This window comes from Haliotis rufescens, unplaced genomic scaffold (genome assembly GCF_023055435.1).
Source record: "Haliotis rufescens isolate VD_foot unplaced genomic scaffold, xgHalRufe1.0.p SCAF_7, whole genome shotgun sequence".
In the NCBI taxonomy this organism is placed as follows: domain Eukaryota; kingdom Metazoa; phylum Mollusca; class Gastropoda; order Lepetellida; family Haliotidae; genus Haliotis; species Haliotis rufescens.
Genome location: NW_025964361.1, coordinates 2,932,446 through 2,954,352, shown reverse-complemented (window position 1 = coordinate 2,954,352; position 21,907 = coordinate 2,932,446). Strand labels below are relative to the sequence as shown.

The 21,907-nt window shown below is 40.7% G+C and overlaps 1 protein-coding gene across 4 annotated transcripts in view; it reads right to left on the bottom strand.

The window, feature by feature from the left end:
• Nucleotides 1-7,480, bottom strand: part of LOC124139610 (adenylate cyclase type 9-like) — a 70,733-nt gene extending 63,253 nt beyond the window's left edge. For 2 of the 4 annotated variants that reach the window (XM_046506810.2, XM_046506811.2), the window contains exon 1: nucleotides 5,624-7,480. In XM_046506810.2, the coding sequence (XP_046362766.1) occupies nucleotides 5,624-7,082 (1,459 nt within the window). In that variant the 5' untranslated portion in view covers nucleotides 7,083-7,480. The remainder of the gene's footprint in view (nucleotides 1-5,623) is intronic. The other 2 variants (XM_046506812.2, XM_046506813.2) reach the window with 1 other exon arrangement.
• Nucleotides 7,481-21,907: the final 14,427 nt, after the last annotated feature.

Here is a 21,907-nt window from a genome sequence, read left to right as displayed (position 1 = left end):
ATTTTATGTAGATACGCAGCTTATCTGGAGCTCTGTAAAACTATATAGCTACAAACTGAAACATAAAATACAAATGGAGACCAGAACAATGCTTAATTTGAGAGCTTAAACTGAGGTATTCTAGACTTGCCCAAATCATTCTAAACTTGAGATGGATCCTTAATTTATTCTCTAGGGTCTGGGAGCTACAGCTCGCTCTGGGACAGCAAACACTTCACCTTAAGAAAATATAGCTTCTTCTTCCCTCTGTCGCCCAACATGGTGACTGAGTCATAAACATAAAAATACAGAAAAAGACGATACAGTAATAATTTAGTCATTTTATCAAATTTATTTTTATTTTATATTTTGCAGTCCAGACTTCAGGTATTTTGGGATAGAAATCTGTAACCCATGTACCTAAATTGATCTGTCTAACCCGATAAGGGAGGAAAATTCCAAATAGCTTGAGAATGATGGGTAATATTTCAAGGAGGCTTACTGCAGACAAATCATACATCCAGACATGTCTATTTGAGAAAGTCAATCTGAAACATATATGTTATTAATAAGGCCATTTCTATGATAAGTACTGACACTGATATATCGGACTGTTGTTATCATTCATATAGACGATACATACATTATGTAAACGTGAAATATTTGCAGATGAGAGTATTATCGTGGATGAATATTTTGGACTGCAAAATGTCAAATATTAATGGAACCATACATTTTTTAAACTATTAGCATATGGTCTGACTAGTATAAAATATTGGTTGGTAGCATTCTAAAGGAAAATTGGTGAGTTTGGTGACCAGATTTGCCGCCATGTTAACTATATAACGAGTAGCGCCCAAATTTAACATTTAGAACATTCAGTAAATATTCATGATAAAGCATATGCAAGCAACCTACATGGGTTAGCACTAGCAGCTTCAAGAATATAGCCACGATCTAAAGAGGCTCTCAGCTGTTACTAGAAATATGACACCGAAAGCTGTCAGGGGCCCCGTACTTGCAGATCTCTCAACTTATCTGCTAGCTGATGAGCAGGAATATGCTAGTCTACTGTCCAAGAATGTGCCAGGAATGGTTCCTTAAATCACGAAGACAACATTCCTTAATGGAAAGAAATGCATCAGCCTTTGGATTCCCCAGTTACTAGGCTGAAAGTGGAAATAGTGCAAGAAATAATTGTCAGAGGTAGTTAACCCGTCAAGTAATCGATACAATTACAAGTTGGTCTACTAATATATCTTAATAACCGCGTAATTAACTGTAAGCTTTGTCATGTCAGTTGCATATACATAATCTGTAGTGTTCCAATGATTTTTTGACAGAGTGTTACCATAACATATAAAACTAGAGCTCCACAGGGCAAAACATTAATTTAAAAAATATGACGGTCCTGTAAAGTAATGAAATGGTGTAGTGTACTGTTAGATGTGATAATTACTTTAATTACAGAACTTGCAAACAATTTGGTACAATGAATATTATTGTGTGTCCCAAAGCCGCAAAATTCTATTTTCTGCATCCATTCTATATATTTGTGCACATTGGACGTACATTTCAGCATCATGTAAAACCCTTACTAATATTATTCAGTGTTCAAAATTAAGGGTCCTGGTTCATGAGGTCCACTACTGCAGTATTCGAACCTAGGGACCTCAATATCTTGACTTTTAAAATTGGGGTCATGACAAGGACTCGATGACTTTCGTGTTTAACTACGAACACTGTTCTCCATCGACACCTACCATGCCCTATACTGATGATGTCAGCAGTGAAATAACACGTTACTCAACAAGCTTTGTGCTCGCCCTATTAACAATACAGCGAACTACCCACACTTTTACACTAAATGACAAACATTATATTGATTGATGGTAATATTTTCTGTGGAATAGATAAATGTCACCAGTCTGTTGTTTGGAAATGAGGACAAAAGCAGCTTTGGAAAAAATAGGAGCATCAAAAATATATAAATGTGAACATTTCTAGAAAAGTAACAATACTGAACTATTCAAACTGTTTAATGCAGAGCACTGATCATAAACATTACAATGATCACTGGTGCAACCGCAACCGATTTTCATAATGTATATACATATATACTACATGTTTATTGCAACCAACACGAAACACACACTACTGTTAACAATCCCGACAGTGTTTTACAATATTTGTCATGGGGCAGTCATCACAGACAGCAAATATGCTCAGTTGGTGTAAATCCTAGACAGGCAACATTATCTGTAAATATCATTTCACTATCAACAACTGCACCGTTAGAAACTGGCACTGGAGTCCTTGCCAAACTGCCCAATAGTTAAGGTATCATAAGGACTAGTAGAAATTTGCCATTTTTAAGGGGTTTGCTATATGTTATCATTATGAGGACTAGTGGACTTAAACTGCTTCATGATTAAGAAATAAACCATTTCACAATACACCGGAAATGATTTTGGGATAACCAGAATTTTCTGACCAAACAATCACAAGTGATAGACTGAATCTGATCTAATCGTGGACATTTTCCTTGTATCAAGTATACATTCAACTAAAGTGGAACACTGTTCAACAAATCCAGTGTCCATATTGAGTATATGTCTAGACATTGTGATACACTGCCATGTGTGAAAGTGTATTATACACTGGTGTTTGAAATGGTTTTAAAACCCAAAAAGACAGTCGGCAGGTGACTCATAAATTTCGCCTGCTCATCTTCAAAGTTATCTGCCAGCATTCAGATATTATGAATATTGAAAAATCATGAAAAATAAGAGACAAATCGATTAACGCAAACAATTACTTGAGGATCTAGGAGTAGTTTTGATTAAACTGAATACATATGTAGTCTCAAAATTATCTGCAAGACAGGCGGGCAGGTGGAAGAAAATTTCATGCAGCCTGACTGAAAAGTTACAAGCCACAGGCAGGCAGTTAATCGGACACTGTTATACAGTAACATAAAATTTGTCTCTGAATTAGGATAAACATGAAATGCTTGATTGAAATTAATATAAATTTGAATTTGAAGACAAGCATATTGAATTCTGAAGGATCTCAATCAGATTTGCTGGTACAAATGACCCGAGTCAAGTCACTCACTAACATGTGAAACATGGCAATACCATTTTTCCAGAGAAATATAAAAATTTGATACCAATCAGATTATGATAATGACCTATGATTTTCCAAACAGGCCTATGATTTTGATCAGGGCTCAATTTAAGGAACCAGATTAAACTTGCACCCGGTGCATGTTGACATAAAAACAGTTGCACTGGACAAAACCAGGTTGAACCCTGGGCCCACTTGCACAAAGCGATCTTAGCGCTAAGGTGATGGTAACTCCCATACTTTAACATAGGTTTACGGTAGTCTTTGCGCTAAGATCGCTTTGTCAAGTGGGCCCTGGTCCAATAGATTATTACAGTTGAAACACAGGCCGATCTGCTGCCATGGTCACCTAAATCAATGATGTATTGATGATGTAACATGGTATGAAAAGCATGACAAATTACACATAACACACGGATTAGTGATATAGTATGGCAAATAACGCCTAGAGGTATTGTGTTCACAGATCAAGCCCTGCATGTTGGTCAATGTGACATTGTGTCTTGGGCCATTGACACACAGAAGGGTCTACCAACTGCAATAATTATAACTTCATTTGTGTTTTTCTGTTTCAGCTTTACAGAACAGACAATGTATCGAACTTGCTGTCATTTAAAATTATGGCTAAAATCCCCAAACTACTGAAATGTCAATCCAAAGTAAGACACAATTCCTGATGGTTTGTGGTGAGTTTCCAGTAAGTGTGTCAAAATACACCACTCATGTATTGAAACACATCGCGATACTTGAGATGTGCTACGAACCACAATACATATTCCATTTGGCAAGAGTGATAACCGGCTGTTTCTTTCAACCAGTCTGTATTTAACTTGTGGTTAATTGTGACCCACTCTAATTGCATTATGCAATCAGATTTAGAATTTCCGTTAGTAATAGGAGGAAAGCCTATGGGAATGCTAGCCCTGATGAGTGTCAAGCTCAGCTATTGCAAAAAAATTAAAATTGAACAATCACCATGCATTGACATGTGAATATATTTAGGAATCGTGTTTTGTTTGTTGTTGTTTAACACCGTGCTCAGCAATATTCCAGCTATATGATGATGGTCTGTAAATAACTGAGACTGGGTCAGGCAATTCAGTGATTGACATCATGAGCATTGATCCACGCAATTGGGATATGATGACAGGCATCAACTGAGTCAGCGAGTCAGACCACCTTAACCCGTTAGGGGAACACCTCACTGTGCCCTCACCTATCAAAAAAAACACACAAGAAAATAGAAATAATAGAAAATTATTTACGTGGGATATTTTTGTGAAAGGTTCTCTAATTATTGACACTCCATCCTCATTAAAGCGGAATGACAAGCTATTTCGTTAAAGGCTTATCTGAAAGAGCAATAGAAGAAGCTTTATATGTGGCTAAGCTACCTAAAGCTGTAATATGAATGAACCAGTAATGCAAGAGAAATAGCTTTCTATGGCCATAAAGACTTGACACGTACAATTTATTGTGATGGTTAACATGGTTCATGAGACTAAAAGAATTCCATGACTCTCATTATCATGATTATAAATGTTTAAAGTTAGGGTTTAATGGTAAGGAATCTTTTTCTCAGCATTTCGTCAATAAATTTTTTGTTTAAGAGACAGGAAATATTAATATGTCAAGTAATTCATAACATTTATTACAGTATTGCCCTAAAAACAGCAGTCTAGTACAGAAACAGATTTTTTGCATTTTGGTATTTTTTGTAACAAGCAGATAGCACAGTTATCTTTATTGGGACCCTGAAGACTTGATATAAAGATGGTCTGGTGGTTCTGATCAGGAAGTACCTGGAGGTGTGCGAGTGGGGTTTCTTGCCTAGTCAGCAACATTACAGACCGATCACAACCGCCTACCACACAGGAGAAGATGGTGTGAAACTTGATCCCACTTATGCAAACGAGCGAATGAGTGAATAAATGTTGCATAAAACCAAGTCAGCATTTTCTATAGATCCATATCGCGACAGTCTGCGAGAACTTGGGTCTTGGCCAGACAAACCAGCGATTGAAAGCATGAGCAACAATCCATGACAATGGGATACAATTGCAGTGCTTTGACATGCAGCCAAGTGACAGAGCCTGACCTCCCAATCTTTGTCAGTGATTAGAATTAAGTGGAGTCCTTGATGTTTGCTTCTATAGTAATCTAGGTGCTACTTAACTCTTTACTCAACAACATTAGGGCTATAGCAAGAGCCCCTTGACTTACATACTAAATTTAGACCACTGCTTGCGGACAATTAGTATGCATGACCAGATCGTTTACAAAATACATTTTGCCAGGGCTATGGTCAATCTATTCCCAATCAGACATTTTGCACCCAATTCTTGATACCTAGAGTGGGTACCCAGGTAGGGTAGGGTAATAGCGGGGTGGGTATCCGGTAGTAAATCTGGACTCGTCCCAGCCCTAATGAATACATGGCAATACCAAGGTCGTATTCAACCCCAGAATCCAGTTGTGATAAAATGCTTTTGAGTTGTAAAAAAACCTGTCTTACCTTCAACCACTTCTCCCTCCTCCACATCATAAAGATCCTTCAAAAACTTGTATGTCATCTCTGATATGTGAACAGTTCCCGGTCGGCCAGACGACTCCATGGTATTGGCAAGAGTGACATCATTGGACCACACATCAAACTTGAACCTTCTTGTTCCGACAATTCCACAGAGTACGGTTCCGGTGTGAACTCCCACCCTCATGTTAACCTCCTCTTGGTTGTCCTCGTCAAACTCCTTGATCAGTTTAATCATCCCGAGTCCCATCTCCACACAGCATATGGCATGGTCTGGGCGTGGCTCAGGGCACCCCGACACGCAGTAGTAACAGTCACCAAGGGTGCTGATCTTCTCACATCCACAGTTAGTACACAGCTTGTCAAATCTTCCAAACAGGTCATTCAGGAGACTCACCAAATGCTCGGCAGTCTTATTGGAACTCATTTTTGTAAAGCCGACTATGTCTGCAAAGAGGATACTAACGTTCTCAAGCTGGTTCATGTTAAATGGCCTGAATCGGATTTTGCCTTTGTCGGGTTCCTGTTTTCTATTCTTATGATCTGGATCGTCTTCATCTTTGTCACGTGACTTCATCACAGCTTCAGCAACTGACGGCGGCATAAGGGAATGGATCATCTTTTCCTTCAGCTGTTTCTCAACTTGCAGATCTCGACGAGACATCACCGACTGTCCAATCTTCCAAAAAGTGCTACGACGACGAACTTGCGACATTATGAATATATGGATCCCTATCAAATGGATACAAAAATGGAGCAAAATTTTCCCGATAATGAATGTAGCTTCTTGCATTCCTGTTATCGTAAGTGCTACCAAGATTTCATACACAATGGAATAGAAAATACCTATCAAAACTGCAGCAAACAGTGGCATGGGTATGAAGGTGTATATCATTAGAAGAATTTCCACAGATCCTGAAAAAGACCCAATTGTGGATAGATCTGAGGAGGACTTAAAGGCAAAAGGACAGAGGATCAAGGCCATTAGGAAAAGCACAAAGACTATAGAAGTAGGCATATAAAACCGTTCATATAATGGGATCTTTGTAAATCCAATGATGAGCACAGTCACAGAAAGCAGGCAGCCTGTGCCGCCAAGGAAATACATCCAGTTCTGTTCCTTGGACAGGCCGAAGAATATGAGCCATGCTAAGCATGCTGTCACGATGTAGAATAGAGCATATTGGAACCGTCTCCGCGTTTGTGGCAAGTAGCAACTCCAGAGCTGGTCTTCAAGAATCTTGGAATCAAAAGTCGGGTTCCACCAGCTTCCTGACGCTCTCTCGAACAGGACGATGGGGGTGTTCTGCTTAGGGCTCAGGGGGGTGCCCTTGTATCGGTTTTTGGCCGGCGATTGAAGATCCACGTGCACGGCTTCGGGGTCATTGGTCGTGTTGTAGCGGACAACACTGTTTTCAGTGTTTCTATCCTCGCCGCTCGCCATTTTGAAACCCGATCAGTGTTGTCACTAACTTGAAATCTGCTAGATCCACCGGTTCATACAAGCTATACAGTCTTGCAAAGAACGCTGTTTGAAGCCGAGTGTCACTTCCAACCAACACCCTAGACGCACCTGAGGGTTATGCCCCACCCCCTTGCTCTCAGATCGATCGACTCAAGCCAAGGTGCTCGCCGTACGGTTATTCCCGAAGCGCCAACACCGAGTCTGAGCGCCAAATGCTCTTTTTGACAGCACACGGATTGAATACAGCATTGTATCTATCCTAGATACTTCCTTCAAGAACAAAAAGCTCCAGCAGCCATGACAATACGCGATCCGTTACCCAGCCGAACGCACCGCCGACTGGATTACTCCGTTCAATGCAGTGGTTATGTTTGAGCTGTTCTGATTGCCAATTGGCTCCCCTCGGTAAGAAGTCGCGCTGTTACAATTAGTGTATTGAACCCCTCTGTTAATGTGTAACAGTACTGGAGGCGCTGTAGTCAGTCTCATTGGACAGTTTGGCAAATCTCTAGTTTATCATTTTCGAGACGAATTGTCGTTAGTATCAAAATGAAGTTAGTATCGCATTTATAATCTCTATGCACAACATTGGAATTCTGTACGTTTCGCAGACAACTCAAGTTCGACTCACATACCACAAAGGTATTTTGGTTAAATCGATTTAGCCTCCACTTTATCATACCAGCCTCAACAAATAGTAGATAATTAGAGCTAATCGTTTAATGACTTATTTTATCTACTTTGTGCTACTCGACGGTCTTGTGCATTTAATAATGTAGCAATTATCACCTGCATAAATAACGAAGATTTGTGCAGCAATCAGAACACAATCGATACGTCGCACTATATGCTTGTCTTGTGTTAAATGAATAGTTTGTTCCAAAGTATGCCCAGAATGAATAGTTTGTTGCGTGTTAAATACCCAAACGTCATTTTATTGTGCTGATGGTGAAAATGAACAGTCTGCTCGATGCTGCTGAGTTAATAAAATAGTTTGTTGGATGCAGAAGGGAAAGAAAATTAGATTTTCTAAAACAACACCTACTCCCTACAAATCAAATGGATGCTAATCCATACGCAATGTATGTCCCTCTGTTATTATTACCGCGGTCAAGGGATCAGAATGCACGCGAGTTTCATTCTCCGCTCCCTGGGGAGTATACAACCAAAGCTGCCTGTGAGACGCGTGAAGGTGACCAGATCCTACCCAGATGTGATCAATGAACTAAGATTTAAACCTTATTTGGATATTTGCACTTTTCTATGTTTATTTTTCTTACTTTTGAAAGTCATATGATTACAACCTGAAAAAATCATCCGTATAATGCATAAGTTATCAATACAAGCCAATATGGTTGATAGTAGACGCGTAGTATATGATTTTTTAAATTACATAATATATTTCTTTCTCCCTCTCTCTGGTTTTCCGCCGTTTCATCAACCTAGCTATGTATCGAACATTGAAACCTTTCTTTCTCATTTGCTCTTGTTTTCTAATTCTGTATTTAAAACTTGAATATCAGAAAGAAGATTGCTTGGGGATCCTCTTTTGTATTGAGCCTGGTTGATTTGTTGGTGTCAGTTGTTAAAATGCATTTTTTATTCTGTATTTTTCTCTATGATAAATATGTTGTGTGTGTGTGTTCCCACCTCTGACCAGCCCACATTTCACCACAAGAATATTTAATCTGTGTCGAATCTGGTTGAATAGTTGTAGTTTTTGGACTAATTAAGAGCGGCTTCTTGACAACAATGTGTGTCTCTCTCTCTCTCTCTCTCTCTCTCTCTCTCTCTCTCTCTCTCTCTCTCTCACACACACACACACACACACACACACACACACACACCCCTCTCTCTCCTTCTCTCTTTATTTTCCTGGTATTCATGTCATGTGGAAAAGGCCTGTCTGGACTTTTTTTATCATCTAGATTGGGTTAGGTTTCACAAAATACATATATTCCACAGCCATGGTGTTGGACAACAGGCCGATGTCCCCGTGGTATTATACGACCCAGCAACATGCATGCAGTGTAGAATTGCCTTCTCATGGTCGTGTCAGCCGATCTTTGGTTCTAATACCATGTCATTGGTGCATCGGCATCTAACTTGTACCCTTTGTTTTCAGTGTTAATCGACTTCGACCCGCATCAGCTCAGTCTGGGGGCGAGGGTAGCCCAGTCGTCAAGGCGCTGCAATTCGCTCTGCAGAGTTGCGTCCCTTGGGCACGTAAGAAACCTATGTTCATGGGTTCGAATACCGGTTCGCCCCAATTGTTTCTTGCTTTGTCAGCACAATACCAGTGCTCATGGGTTTCACCAAAGTGGTAAACATCTAAGATTTGCATTTCTTTGGACTTTCTTCCCATATTAAACTGACACGCCTCGATATAAGATATTATCAAAAGCGGCGTAAAACCCAACTCACTCACTCTTTCTGTGGCATACATGTAGATGAAATACAGCATGCACGTTCAACGTGTTCAATGTAGCGTTACGCCCAACCCAATCATATATGACACACATTTCCCCTCAGTGCCCGCGTCTAATAAGGGCTGGATCTAGGGGTTATTAAGACTTTGAAACATGAGCTGGACCTCACTAGAGGACAGAATTAGCCCCAGTTTATGTTTATCCAGTAAACACCTTAACCTTTACGAAACAAAATCGTCCCTAAATCGTCCCTTCTCGACATTGATAGGAAACTAATAGAAGTTCTTAATGGAGTAATTACGGTAATATTAATGGGAACACTATTGTCCCCGAGCCGAGGCTAAAGTGTATTGGTCGCACCGTATTTCCCCTATTAAGAATATATTAGATATATAAATAAAATACAACTTCAGCTAACGGTTGCATCCCATTACATATAATACCAACAGTAACTAAACTAAACTCGTCACAGATACGATGACATAGGGGCCTGAACAACTGAAAATGTACGTTATTACCGTAAATCCCCTACAAAAATACTGATTGTCCGAAGTTGACATGTTTTGGACCGATGGAGTGTATAACTTGTGTATGTTCGTTTGCTTTGGTGTTAAACACAGCACACAATATTCCAGCCATGTGACAGCGGTCGATGAAAAATCGAATTTGGCCACGCAATCCAGTGCGCATCGATCTACCCAATTGGAATACGGGAACACACATCATCCAAGTCACTGAGCCTGACCACCGATTCATTTAGTCGCCTCTTACGACAAGCATAGGTTTGCTAGGGACCTATATAATGTTACCTAGAATTCCAAAGGGTGTAAATTGTAGATATATGTACAGTAAAGTACGGTTATAACGAAGTCAAAGGGACTACTAATTTTAGTTCGTTATAACCGTAGTTCGTTATAAGCATATATACAGCATAACTACAGCAAATAGTCGGGACCAAAAAGTAAGTTCGTTATATCCGTAAGTTCGTTATAAGCGTGTTCGTTATAACCGTAGTTTACTGTATCTTGTATTAATTTGACAAATGGATACATTTTTACTTAAAACGCTTCATCTCTTTTGTTTCATTTATATACGAATTGGTTAAGAACAAAACACACAATACAACTTACTACAAAAACGGCTTGCGTAAATTATGCCCAAAAGTAGAGGATTTACGGTATACCCAACGCCATATAAAATACTTCGCGTATCACTTATTATATTTCATGACCGACATGCGCGCTTAATCTGTGAATCGAGCTTGTCATGTAATATATCATTGGTTCATTATACAAAGCTCGGTCGAGGATGTAGAACACGTTTTTCTTAGTTCCCTGTTGAATAATCTTCCTGGTCTAAATGCAGCCGCTCTGTTAAATACGGAACGAGTATTGCACAATACTACACTCAACGAAACTATTAATAACATATTTGATATTAGAAACATCCAAGAAACAGTCTGTGTGCCCATGCACCCCACCTGCTGGTGGTGATTAAATACTGTCTCAGCGATATAATCTAACTTCAAAAAATGGAAAGCTGAAGATGACGATGATGATGATCGTAAAGTAAACATTCAGATGACTATACGACCCTTTTTATCAGAGAACTTTTCATAAGAGATGACAAACATCCTTTCGTATGTGGCTTAATAAAAAAAGAATTCGACTGTAAGAGACAAAGAGAATCTTCGCGGAATTCCCTCTCTTGTAAACCTGACAATTGAACTGATCACATGCATGAAAGCCCGAAGGCTGAAATCTGAGACTGCCGATAAATAAATAAATGAGTGAGTGAATGAATGAATGAATGAATGAATGAATGAATCAATCAATCAATCAATCAATCAATCAATCAATCAATCAATCAATGAATAAATGAAATAAAATAAAATAAAATAAAATAAAAAATTTTTAAGAAGACGTTTAAAAAGGGATGGATGTCTCGACATCTTTTAATTCCAATGGTTTATTGTACAAGTTGTAACTAAATTATGTCTTTTACCCATCTCCCTATATAGTACAGTGATAGGGAGGGACTAGGGGCGGTGGAGTAGCTCAGTGGTTTAATTGTTCGGTCTTCACAACATATCTCAGGGTTCGATGTCCCCGCTGTGGTGATGCTGGAGTATTGCTTAAAGCGGCGTAAAACAAACCTCACTCACAAAGAGGGGGTGTTCTCATCAAACTTTCTACACCAAGCTTTTTTTGTTTCAGGTCAATCGCATTACATGCCCCTGTCATTCCGTTTTAGATTAATGAAGAGAATGAATATAGTTTTACGCCGTTTTAACAATATGATTTAGCAATACGTATATCGGTTGGCAGTGATTTGGAAAAAGCCTATAATGAAATCGGTTATGCTTAAGTCTCATTGGGCGGCGGAGTATATAACCTAGTGGTTAAAGCGTTTTCTCATCACACCGAATCCCTGGTTCGATTTCCCAAATGGATAGGACGCGTAGGTCCCCTGTCGTTATGTGACTGGAATAATGTTAATATGGTCGAAAACCCAACTCACTCACTCAAAGTAAACGGCATTCGAGCTTTTTTGTACCTTTGACATAGTCAAGGCGAGAATAATCTCTCTGAATGGCTCTTTGGGTATTTTTTTTCAACCCATACTCTCAAATGCGCCCTTGATGCGCCGCACAGCGTCACCGTAAACATTGGATGAAGTTGTGGTGAGATAGTAGACAGAAGCCCAGTCCATCCCTACTGTCAAATGCGCCATACGACGGGATTAGCTGGTGGTTTATACAGTAGATAGATGCCCAGTCCATATGCTACTTTTTAGTTGATCTATTCTAATACAGCAGCAGTTATGTTTCGTTCATCGTCAATAACACTGCTGTAAGTAACTTCATAAGAAGGCTTTGCAGAGTTGCGTCCCTTGGGCAGACCGGAAAACTGACTGTGATTGGGGGTTCAAATACCCACATGGGGTATCCAATGTGTGAAGCCCATTTCTGGTGTTCCCCGCCGTGATATTGTTGGAATATTGCTTAATGCGGCGTAAAACCATACTCAGTACTCCACCAATTTGATTTTGTCTCAAGAAATAACCACAAGCTCTGAGTAACAATTACCGCTGACAAAACCAGCCCCATGCTCGCATTAATACTGCATATTATAACAAATAATTACATAAATAATTTGTTTTGAGAGAAAACCCCAAGATTTCCTTAGAGACCGCAGAACGTATACTAATCATTGGACTGTCCACCATATAATTATGTTGTAGATTGTTGGATTCTGAGTGTTTTGCGCCTGATTTCAAGCCCGTCGTCATGGTAACCATTTTAGCATTTTGGTCAATGATTATGTCCAGAATTATTGTGAAGTAATGGACATACACGCTATCATTCGGTATCATGCAATTAATTTAAAAGGTACTTGGTACCAACGAATTGGCAGTCTGGCAGTTATGGAAATACCTCTATTTTTAGATGTGGGGACTTTGCACCATGTGTAAAACTGGGACACTGTCTCTGTGTAATTAGCGCCATTTTGAACTCCAACACATATAGAATATAAACTTTAGTGGTTTTAGGTGACTTGAACATAACTTGCTGGGGCTGCCATTTAGGCGGAGCCTACTGTCCTTTTAACGATACCCTGATTACATGGAGACAGTTGTCTCAGTATGACGGGACGGTGGGGTAGCCTAGTTCGATCGTCAAGCCGAAGACCCGGGTTCGATTCCCCACATGGGCACAATGTGTGAAGCCCATTTAAACTTAGTTCAGCGACCTGTGTTGAGGGTGTTCAGGAAAGCTGAAACTTGACGCAAAGATCCACATGCTTTATACTTCCGATTGCTATGTTTAAATATATATAATACCCTGGGCCGCGCAGGTCAGGTGCAGGTGTGTCATGTGACAGTCACGTGACTGGAACCAGGTCCAATATGGTTTCCTCCCAGTGCCGTCCGAGATGTCCTATGTGTTAGCAAGGTGTGCCGAGTGTAAATACTACATAAAACATAATTTGATGTGGTCTACTTAATTTTTTCAATTGATTCAGGTTACCGAATGAAAGGCAAACATTCGTGACTCTATTTCTATTATTTATTTATTTTCAAAATTAAATTAAAATAATTGCATTTCAAGGGAAATATCTGAACCCCCAATATGCTGTCAGCTGCGTTGTTGATTCAGTACAGTTATACAGCTATGTGTTATAACTAGTGAATCACTAGAACAGCTGTTACACAATGACACGGAGTGCGTGATATTCTATCTATACATATTTCAGATAATAATAGCGAATAACGATATACATAGGTAGGAAATTGAACTTCCTTTCTTATCGTGTTCATTGTGTCGTATCATTTATTCATTCCTATATTTGACAATCAATATGTACCCATTTTAGCACTTCAGTCACATAATAATCCGTTCTTGATGTCAAATGTTTTTGCATGTAGAATAAATAGCTTATATTGCTAAGATACACGGCCGGGCAAAAGAAAGTACCCCCTATATTTAATGGTGGTTAAAAATGAAACAAACAAGAAATGGTTATTCGATGGTGATGTATTTGATACGAGAATCATATTTGCGTTTGGAACTTCAGTTTGCAATGTTTCGGCTACTGTTTTCAGCCTTGTAACGTTTTGATAAAGTTAGTAATTTTTTGGTCAAACCCTTTTTCCAATTGTATGATTTCGATTGCCTGGCAGTATTTTATATATGCAATTCATAGCAGTACGTAACAGCAAGGGTATAGTTGTTGTAGCGAGTGATGGCTTGTTTAAAGCTGAAGTCGGCAATATTCCTCTGAGATGGCAGCGCGTGTTAATTCTACAAATAGGCCTGACAAAGCAGTGGTTGATAGAATGAGACAACCCAGTGGTTGATAGAATGAGACAACCAAGTGGTTGATAGAATGAGACAAAGCAGTGGTTGACAGAATGAGACAAACCAGTGGTCGATAGAATGAGACAAACCAGTGGTTGATAGAATGAGACAAAGCAGTGGTTGACAGAATGAGACAAACCAGTGGTCGATAGAATGAGACAAACCAGTGGTTGATAGAATGAGACAAACCAGTGGTCGATAGAATGAGAAAAACCAGTGGTTGATAGAATGAGACAACCCAGTGGTTGATAGAATGAGACAAACCAGTGGTTGATAGAATGAGACAAAGCAGTGATCGATAGAATGAGACAAAGCAGTGGTTGATAGAATGAGACAAAGCAGTGGTTGATAGAATGAGACAAACCAGTGGTTGATAGAATGAGACAAACCAGTGGTCGATATAATGAGCAACGACCAAGGCCGCTTGGACTAAGATGACACAAATCAGGCAGGTCATACATTTTAAACACCTGCTCACTATTTCAATCTAATTTTTTTTTATGAATGGGATCTTCCATTTTACCCCGATGGTTATGTGCGACAAGCATAGCTCACCTGAACAAGGCCCTTCCTTCGTTCGTCCAATATAACTGGATACTGTTCAAACCCAACTTACTCACTCACTTGTTCGTCCAAGGTAAATTTTATATTTATGAGATCCTCTCTGAAACCGCGAGCCCTCTGGAACCGGCATATTGGATTATTTTTAAAATCTCACCGATTTTAAACATGTCTGCCGCGGTAGCCATATTGAAAATGCCAATCTGCCCATTACTCATTCATTGCTGCAATTAACCTAATGGAATTAGTCCTCAAGTGGTATGGGCGAAAACAATTACCGTATTCGACGTAATAAGCTCCCACGGCGATATTTGCTAATATAATTGCTAGTGAACATTCCAAATTATCACCCCAATTATCAACAATGTATATGTTCCCTTAATTATGGGCAATTAAATTCTGGAAAATATATCTGTCGTGTATAATCCGCACAGACTTTTCTTTTTTAACATTTCAGGCTGTCAGCATAAACCACGAAATTTACGATCTTTCAACTCTGTTATATTCTAATAAGAGACCCTATTTCTAATTTGAGAGCGCCCTGGGCGCTTCTTACGTCGAGTACGGTATAGCATATTTGTCCTATCTTAATGATGGACCCTCCTTTGGTCTTTGACCAACACATACCATCGTTTACTTAGTTTCGCCTTATTGTGGCTGCGCTTTTCATCCCTGTTTGTTTAAACCGCTGGGTGAGGTGAGGAGAGGTGAGGTGAGGTGAAATTGGGTTTAACGTCGCGTCCAAGATTATTGCACTTATATAGCGACGTGTATGCACGTGTGTGTGTGTGGCTGCTTCTACTAGTCCGGACTGATGCCGATTTATAGTGCTAGCCCACTGAGATACCATGCCGCAGTTTAACATGAATACCCCACTCAGACACAGAATACTGACTCCGAGCCGACCAGTCCTTGTTTTAGCCCCTTAATGCCGAGCGCCAGACAGGGTAACAACAAGTACCATCTTTTAACGTCTTTTGGTATGACGCGGCCGGGGATCGAACCCCGGACCTTCCGCTCTCCGGGCGGACGCCCTACCACTGGGCTACGGAGGCGGTCCTTTGGTCTTTGACCAACACATACCATCATATACTTAGTTTGGCCTTATTGCGTTTTTCATCCCTGTTTGTGTATGAAGCTGAGACTGTACCCTCGATCTAAAACAACGGTCTTGGTATGACTGACAAAACCATGTTGTACCTGCCGTCACAGTTACACCCGTGTTAAAGTGTTACTTTGGCCCTCTACATGGCCAGTTTATTGTTTGTTGTTTAAAGCGTACTCGGAAATATTCCAGCTATATGACGGCGCTCTGTAAATAATAGAGTCTTGACCAAACAATCTTGTGATTGACATCATGAGCATCGATCCACGCAATTGGAATACGACGACATGCATCAACCAAGTCAGCGAGTCTGACCACCCGATCCCGAGAGTCGCCTCTTACGACAAGCATAGTCGTCTTTTACGGCAAGCCTGGTTGCTAAAGACCTATTCTACCCTGGATCTTCACGGGTCACACATGGCTAAGTATTTCTTACTTCTCGATGTCTTTTTTTAAACAGCAAATGTCCGTTTGTTGTGTGGAAACGTTTTTTAAAGGGCGAGGTATGACGAATATATTAATATAAGCCACAAAACCCTTTTCATAATCATAAGAAATCTCTGATAAAAGAAGACCGCCTCCGTGGTCTAGTGGTAGAGCGTCCGCCCGGAGAGCGGAAGGTCCGGGGCTCGATCCCCGACCGCGTCATACCTAAAGACGTTAAAAGATGGTACTTGTTGTTACCCTGCCTGGCGTTATGCATTGAGGGGCTAAAACAAGGACTGGTCGGCTCGGAGTCAGTATACTGTGTCTGAGTGGGGTTTTCATGTTAAACCGCGGCATGGTAACTCAGTGAGCTAGCACTATAAATCGGCATCAGTCGGGACTAGTACAACCAGCAATACATGCATGCAGGTCGCTATATAAGTGCAATAATCTTGGACGCGACGTTAAACCCCATTTCACCTCACCATCTGATAAAAGCAGAGTCCATTGTGACCACCATATAAGCATGTGTTTATGAATCACCATCAAATAGAGATGATACAAGGTGTTCGCGAGAAGGGGAGCGTAACCTGGGCCATCGGTGGCACCCGTCACAAACACATGCACAGGCAAGTGATTGTTCTCATGAAAGAACATCTGCTGCCAGTCAACCTGGGGAATTGCAGCGAGCATCAAAAGACAGATCCTTCTGTTGTCCAAATCTTTATTTCAAATCATTTGATCTCTAATGCTGCAAATGTAACCGAAGAATTCCGGTGAACTACAAAGCCTCGTGGCCATATTTTGGAGATATGGTACACATGAGTTCAAATCCTTCATTTGATCGACTCTGTTGACAGCGTTTCCAATACAATAGCTTGCAGTGAAGTCTGCCCAGGTGCCAGTTTGTTTGTTCGGGGGATCCAACTCCTCCGCAGATTGTAAAACAAGTTTATAACCGACTAAGCCACGTGTCAATGAGAAAGCACCGAGCGTTAAGAACTGTCTAAAAACTGTCACGTTAGATTCTAACTTCAGCCACAGTTCATTGAAAACAAAAGTTGTTTTCCTCAGCTGTGTGTCTTCAAGAATATTTCGGGCTAGAATTTAATGTCAAGGCAAACCAATCGAACTCAAAATAACTCCTATATGTCTTGTTAACTACTGGGTTCCCAAAATACACAGTCTGAAAAAAATGTCGGTGGCTGGTTTTGCTGCTCGGAACGAAATTATATTAAGCCTGATATTTTTCATCTTGTGTCAATTTATTTCCTGCGTGTTTCGACCAGCATGTGCTGCCTCTTCTATTAGGAAGCAAATTGACCGATGGCATTTATATTATTGCTGCGACCGTTTAATAGCCTGGCTATACTGCGAAGTGTTCCAGTCAAGTCTTTAGTCTTTCGGGAGTTCTGTCTGATAATTTCCCGGAATTTCCACGCGCGGGGTGAATTCAATTATCCCTTGAATATCAGTGTTATTGAATACAGACACTTGCAGGCTCTGCGGTCACGTTTGTCAAAGACAGAGGCTTGTTGGTATAACTCGATTGTCTTAGGACGATGCAGTAACCAGCCGTGTAGTAACAGGCATTAGCGTCATGACAACAATGCTAATTTACCAGAGCAGACGATACCGACGCCATTTTGTCTAACCGCGAGATCGCTAGATAGGTATCTTGTATCATTCGTGCATGTCCATTTCTGGTATTAGATAATACTCATACTGTCTTGGAGGTGTTGTCTTAAGTGTTCGAGGGCGAATTTCCCTTGTATAGTGTCCTCATGGTTCTATTCGATAGAGGCAGTTCAAGTTGAAACTGTCAGACGCGCGATGCTAATGAACCAATCTATCATGTAGTACTGGGTAAAAAGATGTGAGATTGGATTTGCAAACTGAGTTTTAGAATCCTACTGCTGTTTGATACTTGAAATAAGATCGAAAAAAAAAATTAATGATGATATTAATTGAATTAGAATTAGAAACAAGGCGCTACAATTAAATCCGCAACGCGACATTTTTGAAGGTCAACATATGTGGCTTTCTCACATTATCTCCCCTTCTGAAATACAATGTACCTTGTCGGATTCCAGATAGCATTGTGTGAAGAAATGGACATCAACAAAACGGAAATATAAACAAGGTTATTGTTAGAAGTTGTTTTCGTCGTTATGGATCCCGAAAAGAATCGTATATGCTAATAAAGCTTTTGCAGCGCAAGTACAGTCCCTTTTTTTGAAAACCACATGTAGTATCTTGTTGAAACCAGGAAGCACAGGTCAGCTTATCCTGCTATGGCTAAGGAACGCAACTCTATAAAGAGATACGGCGGTCGAGATCACCTTGTCACCATATCTTTTTTATTTCATTGAACAAGTGTAGGTTTGCATCGATTAAGTGACCCACACATACCCATACCAGCGCCCTCACCAACAGCTGAGATGCCAATTCGACTGTTGCTCCACAACGAAGTACATCTCCTCGCTGTGAATATCAGCTATACAATGATGTAAATGCCGTAGATGTCGTAGCTGTTAACTAAATCAACAACGTCGAAGATCTAGTTACATCCTCTGCTCGCCAGGCCAGACCACGGCACCCAGCACCCTCGGCGGGGACTACGCCTTCGGAGGTAAGCAAGACCCATCGATCCAGGATGGGGCCTTCGTCCACAAAAAGAGAGACACTGGAAGAAATCTCATTAGAGTAACAGTGACCTTTGCAAAAGAAAATAAAGAGAATGAATAATGTCTGAAACCGAAGGAAATCGAAACAAGAATTCTAAGTTAATCAGCTGTTTGCTATTAGGATATTTCAACATTTACCTAGAGTATTGATTTATGCGTCATTAGGGATGTAAATGTCTCGGCAACAAAATAAACGGGTTTTTTTAATTTCAGTTTCTCCTTCTTTGAAGTTCACGATAACAGTCCCCAGAGCCGAACAAGACCACCGACCCATTATTTGTCCATTGCACAACAGGCCGATTTTTAAGTGAAATTCTGTCGACTTAAATTACCTTAAACAGAATGAGTTACCGTTATCTTGTAACTTTATACATACGTATATCGACATAGCACACGCTCGTCTTAACTCACACGTACATGTATATGGTTCAAGTTGAAATAACCAGCTTCAGGACTGGGAGAAGTTAGTGTCAGTTAAACCTCGTTAATTCGAATTATGACATCATGAGCATCGGTCTACGCAATTGGGATACGATGACATGCCTGACCACTCGTTCCCGTTAGTCGCCTCGATAAAAGAAGTAATTTGTACCATGGCTGTAGAGATACACACAATCGCAACACCAAGAGCCGTCTGCAATGCAACTATTTACCCTCACTGCTGTCATCTTCCCGAGGCAAGGGAGTTAACTGACTTTAAAAGTCCAGTTTCCAACCTTGCCGAACTTGGCTGTAATTTCTGGGTTCGATCGTGGCGCCACCAGTGGCTATTACGAGTTATGTCCCTTCTATGCCTCTACTATTGACCAATCAGATTTCACTCCTCATATCCCTTGCATTTGCTTCAAACAAAATGGTGGCGCCCAGTCACGACAATCTGATCGATAATCAAGATCTATATTGTAATAAAACGTGTCTTACTTCGCGAAGTGCTCCAAATCACGTGAGCACCTTTATCACAAACATGAAAAGATTTGGAAAATAACTGTTGACGCCGCGATGTCAGTAGGCATGTTTTGCAAATCCTGCAATCAACCACATTCTGCATGGCGGTTAACGAACCGGATGTCGATTTCGTAACGCGATTTTATTGGACTATTCATAGACTCGTTATTCCAGAAAAAATATAACTCCATAATTCCAGCCTAGTTCGGCAAGGGTTGAAACTGGACTTTTACAGTCAGTTAACTCCCTTGTCTCGGGAGGCTGCACTGCTATCGAATTTGAATGAACTAAATTAGAACCGGTGTTTCATAATTGCTGTGGCTGTGGCTATGGCAGCTGCAGTTCGAGATCACTCACCTGGAGCAAATATTCGTGAACAACGAGTACTGACTGGTGTCTTCCTCTATATGTTCATGTTTTTATGCATTATGATTATGCAGGGATTTCGATGGAAACACGTGGTCTCACCTCATATCTATGGTTAGGCTCAAGAGCAAGGTTGTCCTCGGATGGAATCTCAGTTGGACGACGGAAGACGAAACTCAGAGGTGACGTTTAAAATCACAGCAGCCATGTTTGTTGTAGATGTATCTGTGAACATCCGGGTTAGAATAGGTCTTCAGCAACCGATGCTTGTCGAAAGAGGCAACTTCCAGGATCGGGTGGTCAGACTCGCTGACTCGGTTGATGCATGTCATCGTATCTAAATTGCGTAAATCGATGCTCATGACGTCAATCACTGGATTGTCTGGTCCAGACGCGATTATTTACAGACCGCTGTCATATAGCTGGAATGTTGCTGAGTGCGGCGTTAAACAACAAACAAACAAACATTGTACGTGTACACGTAATGGTAATCACGTAACACCGGGACCACCCAGTGAGGAGACCCGCTCTGTCACATACACACAGGCAGGAAGTTGGACGGCGATTCTTCATCGTCGCCGTGAGGCAGCGGCCTTGACCGACGTCACGAGTAGCCGTACACTCCGTCCGCTTCTGTCTATGTTCTAGGCCTGTCTGTCTGATGTCAATGGGGAGGTCGGGTAGCCTAGTGGTTAAAGCGTTCAATCGTCACGCCGAAGACCCGGGTTCGATTCCCGACATGGGTACAATGTGTGAAGCCCATTTCTGGTGTCCTCCGCCGTGATATTGCTGGAATATTGCTAAAACGGCGTAAAACCATGCTCACTCACTCACTGATGACAATGTCGGTTGTGTTTTGTAGGCACATTGTTGTGCATGGTCACCGTCACACGTACATGTTCATACGTAATATACGGCGATATAGGGATGTGTTAATTGACTCTTATAGATAGCGGTGGGTGAGGTGAGGTTAAATTGGGTTTAAGATTATTGCACTTACATTGCGACGTGCATGCACGTTTGTGTGTGGCTGCTTGTACTAGTCCGGACTGATGCCGATTTATAGTGCTAGCCCGGAAGAGGCCGATAGACGAATGTTTGCTGAATATATTAAACAGACAAAGGCGATAAAATTTCGATGCACTTTAGAAACATTTTAAATTAATGAGGTATTTGATTTAATAAAATTTTGAAGAAACATTTTGAAGTGGTTTCCACGGTGACAGATTGACTACTTTCTAGGACATTGCTCTTTGTCATCACCAATGGCTAAAGGCCACAGCGAGCAAATTATTTGTCAAGTACTAAGATACGAAACAATCTGAAAAACCCTTATTCGGTCATTTTCCGCTGGTTCACAAATAATGGGGGGCGGTCGCGTAGCCCAGTGGTTAAAGCGTTCGCTTGTCACGCCGAAGACCCGG